This window comes from Cavia porcellus, unplaced genomic scaffold (genome assembly GCF_034190915.1).
Source record: "Cavia porcellus strain 051 isolate PalLab524CR breed Dunkin Hartley unplaced genomic scaffold, mCavPor4.1 scaffold_31, whole genome shotgun sequence".
NCBI classification, from domain to species: domain Eukaryota; kingdom Metazoa; phylum Chordata; class Mammalia; order Rodentia; family Caviidae; genus Cavia; species Cavia porcellus.
The window spans coordinates 12,531,686-12,544,260 of record NW_026947514.1 but is presented as its reverse complement, the minus strand read 5'-3'; the positions used below and the strand labels follow the sequence as shown (position 1 = coordinate 12,544,260).

At 51.0% G+C, this 12,575-nt stretch overlaps 1 protein-coding gene across 7 annotated transcripts in view; it reads right to left on the bottom strand.

Annotated features, from left to right (window-relative positions):
- Ccdc88c (coiled-coil domain containing 88C) overlaps positions 1–12,575 on the bottom strand; it is a 116,979-nt gene that overhangs the window by 4,093 nt on the left and 100,311 nt on the right. For 6 of the 7 annotated variants that reach the window (XM_063241157.1, XM_063241158.1, XM_023566130.2 and 3 more), the window contains 5 exons: positions 11,817–12,055; positions 6,347–6,553; positions 4,841–4,909; positions 1,925–1,993; positions 583–851 (listed from right to left, as the gene is read on the bottom strand). In XM_063241157.1, the coding sequence (XP_063097227.1) occupies positions 583–851; positions 1,925–1,993; positions 4,841–4,909; positions 6,347–6,553; positions 11,817–12,055 (853 nt within the window). The remainder of the gene's footprint in view (positions 1–582; positions 852–1,924; positions 1,994–4,840; positions 4,910–6,346; positions 6,554–11,816; positions 12,056–12,575) is intronic. The other variant, XM_003472476.5, reaches the window with a different exon arrangement.

Below are 12,575 nucleotides of genomic sequence, written 5' to 3'. Positions count from 1 at the left end.
TGCCCAGCATGCATAGGAGCCTGGGATAGATTCCCAGAACCACTTAGAAAAAAAGAACAAATGAAGGGCTGTTCCATGATATGGAAATCACATGAAACTTAAATGTTGGTGTCCGTAACACAAGTTTTACCAGACAGCGACCAGTTCATTCTCTTGCATGTGGGCAGTATCTCTTTTCTCTACAGTGGTGGAGTTGAGTACTTGCGACAGAACTACAGGCCCAGAAAGTCTAAAACATCTGCTCCCTGGCTTTCCCAAGGCCTTTCCAAGCTTGCCAACCCCTGCGGGAAAAGATGCAGGGGACAAGGCAGTCAGCGCTCTGCCACAAACCGTGTGAGATTCGGACCTGCAAGTGAACTTCCGGTCACACCCTTCCCTTGGTGTGGGCATCGCTTATGCCAGCTCACACTGCAGCCCTTGTTCTGTGGGGACTGATGGTGACTTGCTGGACCATGGGTCTAGATATCCGGCCACAGCCAAGCTGGCCCGCACCAAGGCCTTACCACACCGCCCCATCCCCAACTCCAGCCTTGAGTCAGGAGACAGAAGACCCGTGGCGTCCTCCCATGCCTGGCCACTCACGTGGGTGGGGGAGCTGCGGTTACTCTCCTCCAGGAACTCCTCCAAGGTGACCATCTCACTGCTGGGGGAGGCTGAGCAGGGCCGCACTCCAGGTTGAGCTGTGATTGGGGCTCTCTTCTGAGCAGTCTCATGGGGGACAGGTCCGTTCCGGGGTGGGGGGTACTCATGGCGGGTGAGGGCACTGCGTCCCAGGGTGCTGGGGTCCCTGCTAGGGATCAGGTCTTCACTGCTGAAGCTCTCGGAGCAGCCGTGGAGCTGGTCGGAGGAACCTGGGCAGAGACAGGAACATGCATGTCAGTCCAGCTCCCTCTGCCGCTGATGGGCACCCGGCACCGTGCTGCCTCCCGCTCTCTCAGAACCCAGGTCCCAGAAAAGGCTGCCCCAAATGCAGGGCCCTCGATTAATGCTCATGGACTTTTGGGGAACCTCTCAGCACTCTACCTTGGCCTTTAAACGTGAACTAACATGAGAGGAAATTTAAATGTAAGAAAGTCTTAGGAAGAAATTCCATCCCCCGGTACTACTAACGATTTCTCTTGGGTCACAAAATATAGAAGCTATAAGTACAAAGTATTCATACTGAGGTGCAGACAGTACACTGGAGTTTGCCCTGTATAAAATATGGACAGCTTCATTCATCTGGGTGTCCTCCTTGCCCCAGGGCCACACAAACCTCCTCTGCATCATTCTCATTTTGGTGCTGCTGGCGTGAGCACTAAAGTGTGAGTTATTAGCAGCTATCACACTCGCTAGCCCTCATCCATCTATTACAAGTTTAATTACCACATGCTAGGTCAGTCGATGGCAAACCTTTTAGGTCTTTCAATGATACAAACAGCATGGGTGCCACAGGTTCGCCACCACTGTGCTAAGCACTTTTCCAGGGGCCATGTGGAAGCTAAGGAAAAAAATCTTTTTAAGAGTTTACAGTCCCAGGGAAAGAGGGCACATGACAGCACACAAGTTCTTCCAAACACACAGGGCTCGTTCATGAAGACAGATCGTAACCTAAACCAAAAAACAAACTTTACCATATTTAAAAGAATTGAAGTCTCCTGCACTTGCTCTCTGACCACATGGGGAAGACACAAATGACCCTGTCTCCGGGCCAGGATGATGTAGCCTACAGAGGTCTATCACTCACCCATGTCCTCAGAGCAGGGAGCAGAAATGATCTGAACTAAATCCCCTCAAACTCACCACCTGCGCTTGAAGTCATACCGAGTGGCCGATGGATGCCCCTGCTAGTCTTGTTAACCAAAGTTTTTAATCTAATGGTAACACGAGCCCGGAGCCAAGCACCCAAGTCCCTGTTTCAAGGCCTCGGTGAGGGCTGCCCTACCTTTGAGGCTCAAGGGCGAGCTGTTGCTGGATGCGTTTCTGCTGCTCTCCAAGCTGCTGGGCCGAGACACTGAAAAGAAACGATGATATTTGACGTAAGCAGCCAGGGGCTACGTAGATCCCAGGGGCAAGCACCTCATCTGAGAACAGCACATAGCCAAAGCGACTCTGTGCCTAAGTGAGGGTCAGCACCCTCAGGAAGGAAGAACTGGGGATCCTCTGAATGCCTCCCAGAGCAGTTTAGTGGCATCGACAGAATGCCAGGCCTGGCAGGGTGTGGATGACCAGCAGCTTTGGATTTTTTTTGTACCAGGGATTGAACTCACAACCTCATGCTTGCCAGGCAGGCGCTCATGCTGCTGAGCTAAATCACTGGCTGACGAGCAGCTCTGGCTGTCAGTTTCCACTACGTAGAGAGCTGCAGCTTAAAACAACTTCGGGGCTGATCCAGAGAAACGCAGACTGCAGTGATCGCTACTGCAGTGATAGACACCTTAATGCTTGTAGTGTTTACTGTTTCACTGACTCTGCAGGCCTGAAGCCCGTGTTCTGATCACCTATTCAGAGGATAACAACACACCGTGTAGCATCTAGGGGGGATCTCCTTCTGAAGGTGGTGGCCACTGTTAATTCCCTATTATCTTGCTTTAAAGCCCTGTATCATTTTCATTGTTTTATTCTGTTTTGTCTTGATTTTATTATAGCTGATGGCATAGGCAGCTACTCCAAAGAACAAGATATATATGGTAGCCATTTTGGATTTATTGTTGTCTTGTTCTGAGTCCTGTATTGTGTTTACTGTTTTGTTTTTATTGGTTCTTTCCATTCTGCTTTGTTTGATTTTACCATGTCTATGGGCAGCTATTCTGAAGACAAGAGGCATTATGGTAGCCATTGCTGATTTCCTATTACCTTGTTTTGAGCCCCTGTATCACTTACACTGCTCCGTTTTGATTGGCTTTATTCTGTTTTATTTTGCTTGGCTTAATTCTCTTTAAAATAGAAAAGTATAAAAATAAATAAATAAACCCAATCTCCCCGAGCCCAGTACAAAAAGCAGAGCACAGCTCTGGGTAGACTGAGGGGAAGGTGGGGGCACCCACACTACTGCACGGGGCTTCTCAGGACACATGTGACCAGCCCCTTCCAAGACAGGGATGAGCAGCTTTCCAGGACGGTACATGCACACATGTATACCTGTCCAAACATGAGCCTGTGCGTGGTGTGGTATCCCTGCTGGTGACCCCAGGGAAGGGTGTCGGGACCCTAGGATGAAAAGGACCAGATGCTTCTCCTGGTTGTCTGCCATTCATCACCTCCTTTGCTTCATTTGCCTCAAATTTAGCTACATCCAAAGGGAAAACTCAAGGCTCCATGACAAGGGTGGAGGGCACATAGTCCTCCTGGCTGCCGTGGGCGCTGCCCAAGTGGGACTGCTTGGCGCTGCCCTGCTGCAGACCCCAGGAAACCAGATGCCACCCCTGCCAGGGTCTATGGACCTCTCGTGGCTCCTCCTCCAGCCACCTGCCCCAGTCATAGTGTCTCGTGAGCTGACAGCTGTCCTGCTGGGCTGAGCCCCTGGGGGGCCAAGGACAGTGTTTCAGTCATCCTATGAACCGGCCCAAGCAGGTGTCAGGTGGACCCACCAGGGAGCCAGCAGAAACACCAGACACCTGTGCTGGGGCTCCAGGGAGGAGCCACTCAGGCCTCCCGAGTCTACAGGGCACCCAGGTCCCAAGTGCTGACGGGCTCTGCAAACGGCAGGCATCTGGAAAAGACTGAGCACACGGTGCGTGGGGATGAGCCAAGAAAGACTTGGTGCTCAGGGACAGTGAAGCAGCAGCGAGTCCCCTGAGATGGGAAAATCGAGAATAAACAAATGCGCATCACTCTGGAAAAAGGCAGTAAGTGTCACTATGAGGATGCGGTGATACAAATCCACAGCCCCCAAATGTCACTGCCCTGCAGATCCCCTCCCTTCCTTCTTGTGATGAGAGGCTGGAGGCAGACACTTTGGGAGATGCCCTGGCCATGCGGTGAGATGCCCCAAGTGAACATGGTGGCTTCCTCCTGTCCTGTGGCCTCCACTTGGAGCAAGGACAGAAGGGAGTCCCTGGGGCAATGGCCTCACTGCAGGGCCTGTGTGGACTCAAAGAAACCGTAAGTGTCTAACTTGTGTGCATCAGTGCGAACACCTTCACACTCTGACCCAGCGGGCAGGGCAGGAGATCACGCTAGCGCCCATGCTTCCAGCCAGCGCCTCTGACGTGCACCGAATCCAATGTAAGGAAAAACAAAACTATTTAAGGATTACTTTCCTAGCCTTTGAGGGTTGCTTTTCAAAAATTGAGGGCTGGAGAAGAGCTCTGTGCCTTCCAAGCATGTGTGAGCAAGTGGGTTCAATCCCTGCATGCAGGAATAGGAGGAGGAGGAAGGGAAGGGGATGAGGAAAAGAAAAGCAGGAGGAAGAGGAAGAAGGGAAGTGGGAGGGGAAGGAAGAAAGAGGGAAAGTCTAACCCAAAGCAACCTATAAATTTTGAGGAGCCTGGGGGGTCATTCAGCATTTCCACTTCTGCAGAACTTCACAGTATCTTAATTTAAATGACGTGCGTTCCTAACATTTTCTAAGACTTACTACAACCCAGAGGTACCAGGACTAGATAAAACCTGAGAGGACACTGACAGTGAACTTCCTGAAAGTGATGTTCCCTGCATGGGGGTGGTGGTGGTGGGGTGTTTTGTTAGAGCTGAGGTGTCAGAGCCCTCTCCAGCACTGGAGGGGTGTGAGCAGGAGGACACACTCAGGGCTCCAGACAGGACAGAAGAGGGAGCTGGGGGAGATCCTGGGAAAATACCACAGACGAAAACCTGCCCTGGGACCCAAGCCTAGGTAAAGGACACCCACATGGTCACTCACCGTGCTGCCTGTGCAGGGTGCCCTCGGGCTCCAGGGATGGCTCACAGAGGTTGTCATCCGAACTGTAGCCTGCAGTGGCAACACAGCGGAGGAGTCAGCTCTGACTTGGGCACCACTCAAGGACAGCCCTGTCTGTGCTGCACAGCCGACAGTGACCTTGGACAGCCCGAGTGGTGGCAATGTCCATCTCTCTCAGGAGACGGAGAGCAGCGTGGACACTGCCTTGGGGACCCCTCCCTTCACTTCCTAGCTCTCCTCACTCCTGGCTCAGTTGAGCTTGGTGTTTTATTTCCCGTGTGATGGCAGGGACGTGAAGATGAAGGTGAGCACTGCCCTGGAGACCGGGTATGAGGAAGTTATGACACCTGAGGGGAGATGAGACCCAGCTGTCCAGACAGCTCTGCACCTGGAGCTCCTAACCAGACAAACCCAGAACTCCCACAATTCCCACCACGGACAAGAGGGTCTCCACTCTGACAATGACTAGTGGAGTGCGAGGGTCCCCTGGTGCAGGAACTTTGTCTATTGTTTTTGCCTGGTGGACCAATGCTGTGCATGTTCAAGGGTCCAGAGCTCAGTGGGTACCTTTGCCAAGAAAAGCCACCTTCTTCCTCTAGATGTCCAACACCCAGAGGCAGGGGTGTGGGCAGGGGCGGGGGCGCGACACCCAGGGGCAGGTCGAAAGCAGTCACCTTCAATTCCTTGAGCTGTTTCCTTCATCTCTCAAATTATACAGTTTATTTCCCATTTTAAGCATTATCTTTCCCTACTCATATTTAGATTTCCTGATCCCCACTTTTACCCTGCTCTTTTTCTAGAGTCTTGTTCTTGTTTCATGGGTTCAGTAGCTTCTTTTATCTCTGACTCTGCAGATGCTGGGCCTCTCCGTGCTTTATGACACTCTCCAGTTTACTCTAGGCGTCTTTGGCTTTGGTGTTGATCACACTGGGGTTGCATGGGCTTTGCTAGGCAAACACTGAGCCACTCCACTGGGAACCTCTCCAAATAAGAGATTACAGAGAGGATCTCACTTGCGTCTGAAGACGTGAACATGCGCAGCCCCGGATGTTCTGGAACCAGTAACCCTAGCAAATCCTTCCCTGACCATGTTCAGTGTGGGACACTGGGCCTCAGCTGTGTCAGTGGACTTCCGGACCTCTCTGGAGAAACCTCCTTTAGATTCCAGACCCACCCTGAAGCCACAGTGGGCTCATGGGGCAGACTCCTGGTTTTAGCTCAAACCCTGGTGCTCAGTCCCACTTCAGATCTCTTCTGGGGCCACCAATGTCCATCTGCTGTGCAGAGGGAGGTTCTGAGCTTTCTCTATGACACTGGGCCTCCTGATGGCGTACATGTCCAGAGTCCCTGGCTGCTTTGCAAAGCAAGGTTTGAAGCTGCATCTATGATACCCATGGCCATCAGAGTGTGGCACCTGCCTGTCTCTGAACTTCGGTCCTTAGGAAGGATCAGGGCTCGAGGCACCTCTCCAGAGGGGCCCACACTCACCTTTGCTGCGACCTGGGTGCCGAGGGACGGGAGTGGAGCTGGAGGGAGGTGCTGTGAGCAGTGAGGCCGAACAGGTCCGGGAGCCCAGCTCTGAGGGCCAGGACTTCATGGCTGGGTCAGCAGAGCCCTCTGTATGGTCCAGGCTGCTTCCATGTGGGGACCCTCGCTTTGGTTTTAGATCCCCAGGGCCTGGGGCAGAAGAGGACACTGAAAAATGAGGCTGCAAATGCTGTGTGCGGGCTGGGTGAGTACACAAAGGCCCAAAGCAGGCGTAGCAGGCACACGGACCACAGAAGCTGGGCACTTCCCCTCCCGCCCCAGTGTAAACAAGGGGTCTCAGCTTGGTTCAACCCAAGGCCACTGTGGCTACAGGGTGGGTTAGACCACCCCCCCGTGGAGAACACAGGTTAAACCCATCGCCAGGTACAAGTCCAACTCCGGCCACAGGGTACCACCCTCCATCACCAGACCCGGCTCCCATCCCTCCCTCCCCTCAAGGGCCCTCACAGCTCTGCTTAAGACCAAACCTGAGCCCCACACTAAAGGAAGCCTGCAGAGTTCCAGGAAGAAATCTGCTGCCAACCTCTCAACTATTTTAATCTTTTAAAATGAGAAGCCCGATCTCATCTGTGAGATGGACCACAAGGTGACATTTTTATTTCATATCCTAGGCGTTTTGGCAGTGTTAATTTTTCTACCAAGAATAAAAACTCTTGTCAAGATTAAATAAAATTGTATTTTAAAAAACCATTAAAGAAAAGCAAACAGGGGCCAGGGATTTAGCTCAGTGGCACAAGCACCTGCCTGGTAAGCACAAGGTCATGAATTTGATCCCCATTTAAACAACAATAACAAAAAAGCAAGTGGAAGACAGGATGGATACTTAAATACAAGATAAGAATGTGCTGAGCCTCCTACCGGTAACAAAGCATTTTGCACAATGTCCCATGCCTCGTGCCCAAAGGGGCATTAAGTTTCAAGATTTCAGCTGTTACACAAACTGGCCATCTGCCCGCTTGGCCTCTCAGAATCTGAGCTCACTGTGCCCACAACTTGTGATCTGAAATCAAGGGAAAATCCAGATTTGTTCTGTTTTGCCGAGACAGGGTCTCACTTGGTAGTTCAGGCTGGCCCCAAACTCTCAACAATCCTCTTGCCTCAGCCTCCCATGTGCTGGGATTATGGGCGTGTGTCACCAAACCCAGCTGGAAAATTTGGATTTTTGAGAGATAACCTTGATGAGAAGCAAGTTTCAAGTCCAGTGAAATGAAGGGGGACAGGTCATCCCAGGGGCGAGGGGGAGGTGAGGATGCGGAGGGGAGGTGGTAACAGGCAACAGGCGGCACGAGCAGCAGACAGACAGTGCGGTTCGACAGCATGCAAGGAGGACGGGGCCCTGGGGACCGGGCCCCCGCCAGCCCCGGCTCCCAAAGCGAGGGTCATGAGATGGAGCCAGCCGGACGTTAGCCAACCGCAACACTTCCAGAGGTACGGGTTTATTTTTATGGTTCCTTGCTTTTACGGAGACACTTGGTTTCTTTTTACAGCAAAGTCCTGACAATAACCTTTCCTTTTCACGTCAACTTAACCGGAAACTTCAGGGCAAACAGCTAAGTAGCCACACAGATGGCATAAGGACAGGGTAACCAGGGCAGCACGGGAGTGGCTGGAGACAGACAGGAAAGACTCCAGCGGCGGTGGCCTCTGGCCAGCACCCTCTGCGGCTCTGGCTATGATCTGGGTGCCGATGTGCTTTTTGTCCACTGCTGTTTTAATCTCAGCATCCAAGATGTCACAGGAGCACAGCACAGCCACAGAACTTCGTTCTGGACAAAGATCAATCCAGTTGCTCTGTGCAGCCCAACAGAGCAGTCACTCCTTTAAAGCACAGAGCCCCCTCCCGCGGGCCTCGACAGCAGTGCCCGCACTCGCGTTCTCACAACGATGGGGGCACGGGGCAGCAATTCTAACTTTAGCTGCTAAAGTGTACCTTAAAAGTCTGTAAAACCTCACTTGATGCAGACTACATGTTTTGGGAAGCACAGCGACACGGACCACTTCTGCTGGACACACGGGCATGACAGAAGCCTGCAAGGGCAGGGAGCACGGGGACACACAAGTCACACGACTTACTGAGCACGGACATCCCGGCCCCAGGACACAGGCGCCTATGTCCCGAGGGTCCCCTAAAACTGTGCTGCGCTGAAGAAGTGGTCCAGAGTGTGACAACTCATCTTCTATTTTGAACTCAGAATCCACGCTGGCTAATTTGGAACTGGGGTCAGGAGGAAGGGTCCGCTAGAGGCCATGCAGCCTTTAGGTACTGACTTGGTCTGAATTTCAGAAATGGAGGAGGACAACATGGTGCAGACACATGGTAAAGGGAGGGATTAGAAATCTCCAATGTCTGAGAAAGAGACAGGCTCGTTAGGAGAGGACGGGATGTCGGAGGAAGACCAGAACCGCAGGCGTTTAGACAGAGTCGGGTGGGCCGTTGGAGACTTGTCTTTGTCCTTGCTTTTGCTTCTCAAAAAGGGACTCTTTTTGTGTTGAGCTGCTAAATTGTTATCACCCGGATAACCCGAAAGAGGAAGGAAGAAAAAAAAAAAGGAAATTAATGATAATCACAAATGAATCTCAAGTAGCCAAATGCACTTAAGGAAAGCAGAATCGCTGGCCCTCAGGTTCCGAGCTCAGACTCGAGCCGGGTGCTTGGCGAGGCCTTTACATCCTGACTCACTTTAGTCAATTCAGTGGCCCCTATGCCACCAAGGTACTCCCTTAGCACATGAGGAGAGTTATTCACCGCACCCAGGAGCCACGGCTTGGATGATTTTCAGTTTCGGGGTGTTAGGTGATGAAATAAGGATGCTTATTAAATCAGGAGCTGGCTTCTCTCACTCATCCACCCACGTTCATGACAGGGTCCCTGTAACTCATCTCAGACTACCCCTGTGCCCTGCAAACTCCTCAGAAACCTTCACGACAAGCCCCCAGCCTGCCGTCACAGCAGTCCACCTGGTGTACTCACAAATCACCCCTACGTCTCCAAAGTCACCTTTTGGCAGGAGGAGCTACATATAATAAAACACCTTTGACATCCCCTTGGCTCCTTAATGCCAGGAACAGCTGCTATTTCCTTTTAACTCTTCTCCACTCCCAGCCCTTTAAACACACAATCGTCACACAGCAGACAGCTGGTCCAGTGTCCTCAACACATCTTAGCAGTAACCAACCTAAGTGGTTTGGTTTTTTTTGGTGGTGGTGGTGGTACTGGGAAAATGAACCCACAAAGGAGCATGCTTTACTGTTTTTTAATTTTTACTTTGAGACACTGTCTTGCTAAACTGCTCAGGGTGGCAATGAATTTTTAATCTTGCTTCAGGTTCTTGAAGAGCTGGGATTAAGGTGTGCCCCACCACCGTAAGGGATTTTGGATTTTACTATCTCTATATCTTTCTCCAGAGCGCCACCTGGTGGCCATGGCCCACAGCACAGAATAAGGGACAATTTATGACATGCAGGTGGCCTGTGGGTGAGCCTTATCAGAGAGGCTCTAAGCAGGAGCCAGGGGCCATATTTGTTTAGTGTCTTTTGCAGCCAAAGAAGCTTAAACTGCAGGCAGCACAAATTCAGCTGATCTGTGCTCAGCTCCTTCTTACTATAAGCGTTTAACCCGGTTGAGGTTTACTTTCTTGGCTTTCAAAATGGACAGCAGCGGAATCTGGTGGTGAGTCTGAGGCTAGAAGACACAAAGTTCAAGGCCAGCCTAGGGAATTTAGCGACTTAGTGAGGTGTCGTCTAAAAATTTACAAAACTGAAAAAAGGCTGGGGATGTAGCTCAGTGCGAATGAAGGCTCTGAGTTCAATCCCTAGTACCGATATACAAAAAGAACTGTGTGTGTAGAGGGGTAATGATGCCTGCCTCATAGGGCGGTGAGGATTAAATGAGACACAGACAGCCCTCAAGCCATGTAGCTGCTCCAGGTAACTATTACTGACCTACTGATTCATGGATTGGTTCAACTGTTCAGACTAAGCAAGCAATTTCCCACTCAATTAAACTGACTATAGTTAGTTAGTTAATTAAATATAGAAATAATACAGTTGAGATGATAAATGTCAAAACTCAAGGGATGGCCAGGTGTGGTGGTACATGCCTTTGATCCTAGCACTTAAGAGGCTGAGGCAGGAGGATCGATTCAAGTTTGAGGCCAGCCTGAACTGCACAGTGAAATCCTGTCTCAAAACCAAAAACAAACCTTGAGTGATAGCATGGGTATGAGGCACAACAGGCCCCCAGGTGCCATTTATGCAGACCTCTATCACTTTCATCTGGTCCAGAAACCACAACTGAGCATCTACTCCCAAACCAGGTACTTGTGCATGTCACTCTAAAAGACTTGTGCACTTGTCAACTCGGAGCACTTGTCATGGGTCCTCAGGGCTCAACTACCAGCCCAAGAACGCTAGGCTCCCTAACAGGATCTCCAGAAAGTCCTTGTGTCTTCTGCTAAGACTGAAATCACTCAGGGTCCAGGCCTGGTTTACATAATCTAAAAATGATTTCAGAATAAACTTGAAATTTTCAGAGTTGACAGGAACCTGTGTTTACTAGAGTGCAAGGCCCAGGTTTTCCACATCTAACAAACCTGAAATCAGGGCACAGTGTCCAGTGTCTGTTACCAGAATCGCCACAGGCCAGTGAGTACCTGTGATGGCACTGTTACTGCCAGCAGCAATCTATCTGGCCCCTATTTTCCTTTTAAGTGCGTGAGTAAAAACCTGCCCGTCTTTCAGAAGCGCTCTTTTACTATACCAGCATTTAATAAAACTCCTCAGCGGCCAAGTACCGCACTATTGATTGCCAGGCATTTTCCTTTAGTGCTATACAGTAGCTGCAGATCATCTGGCCTCTGAGCACGAATAAAACACAGGACACAGAACTAGGAATCCTGCTCGTATTTCAGAACCCTTGGCATGCTCTGAATGACAATCCTGGAGGAAGACAGACACTGTGTCCGACAGCCGCTGTGACTCAAGGATGCGTGTGGCTAGAGAAGGAACCTAGTCCGCTTTTCAGAGAACAAAGCAGGAGAACCGCCCAGGACCTCCTGCAGCCCTTGGATCCGGGAGGAGCACATTAAACGCCCCTGGAATCTCCCTATAGAAAACCGCTTTGTAGAGCAAACAATTGACCCAGCTGAGGGACCCCCGCAACACATACACTACTTCGTTTGTCTCTATGGGGCCTGCTTAAATAGAGCCCTGGGTATTCGTCTGTGCAATGAACCCTGCTCCTTGATTAAGTGTTCTACGGGACAACACTGCCATAACAGGGACACAGATTTCTGGTTTCTACCTGGCTCCTGGCAAGCCTAGGTAGAAGGCACACACCTCTTAGAGTCACACACTGGCCATGCACACTCCTTCCCCGAGCCCCACCGCAGCTGGGCGGAGCTGCACCTACCTTTCCCCGAAGGCCCGTTGTGAGTGTCACGCTCTTCGGTGCCATTTGAGGCCAGTGCGGGACTGTTGGGGTTCTCCGGCTGCAACCGGAGAGACTGAGGGGCTGACGGTGAGGCAGGGTCTGTGGACTCTGGCTGCCAGGGAGAGCTGTCTGTGGTTGACTTTACTCGCTCTCTGGAACCGTCTTTCTTTGGTTTGATGAATTTCACTAAGGCTTTGGCTCCAATCCAGTGGTTTTTCCTAGTTAGGAGGATATTTTTAAGAGCTATAACCAATACTCCCACTCCCCCCCCCCCCCGTGGGTTCCCTAAAGTGCATGGGATTCTTATCATAGGCCTGTGAGGTGTGGCCCTTAACCTGGGATTCAGAATGGTGGTGCCAAGCTGGGGTGTGATTCAGTGGTGAAGCACTGGCCAAGCCGGTGAGGGCCTGCAGTTCAGGCCCAGCACATTTAGAAAAGAAAAAAAAATAAAAAAGGACAGCAACCTTCATGCACCCTGCCATGATCATTTTTGGGCTCAGGATGTAGAATCCAACCCTTATGTGTAGGTTGGGTGATAGTGGAAGAAATTCCAACCAGTGTCCATAGAAAGAGAACTTCAAGGCAGGCCTGGGGGCACAGGCCTGTAATCCCAGCAGTTGGGAGTTCAAAGCAGAAGGATTACAAGTTCAAGTCCCATCTGATCAAGCTAGTGAGACCCTGTTTCAAACTTTTAAAAATAAATACATTAAAAGGTTGGAGCTACAGCTCAATGTGAAG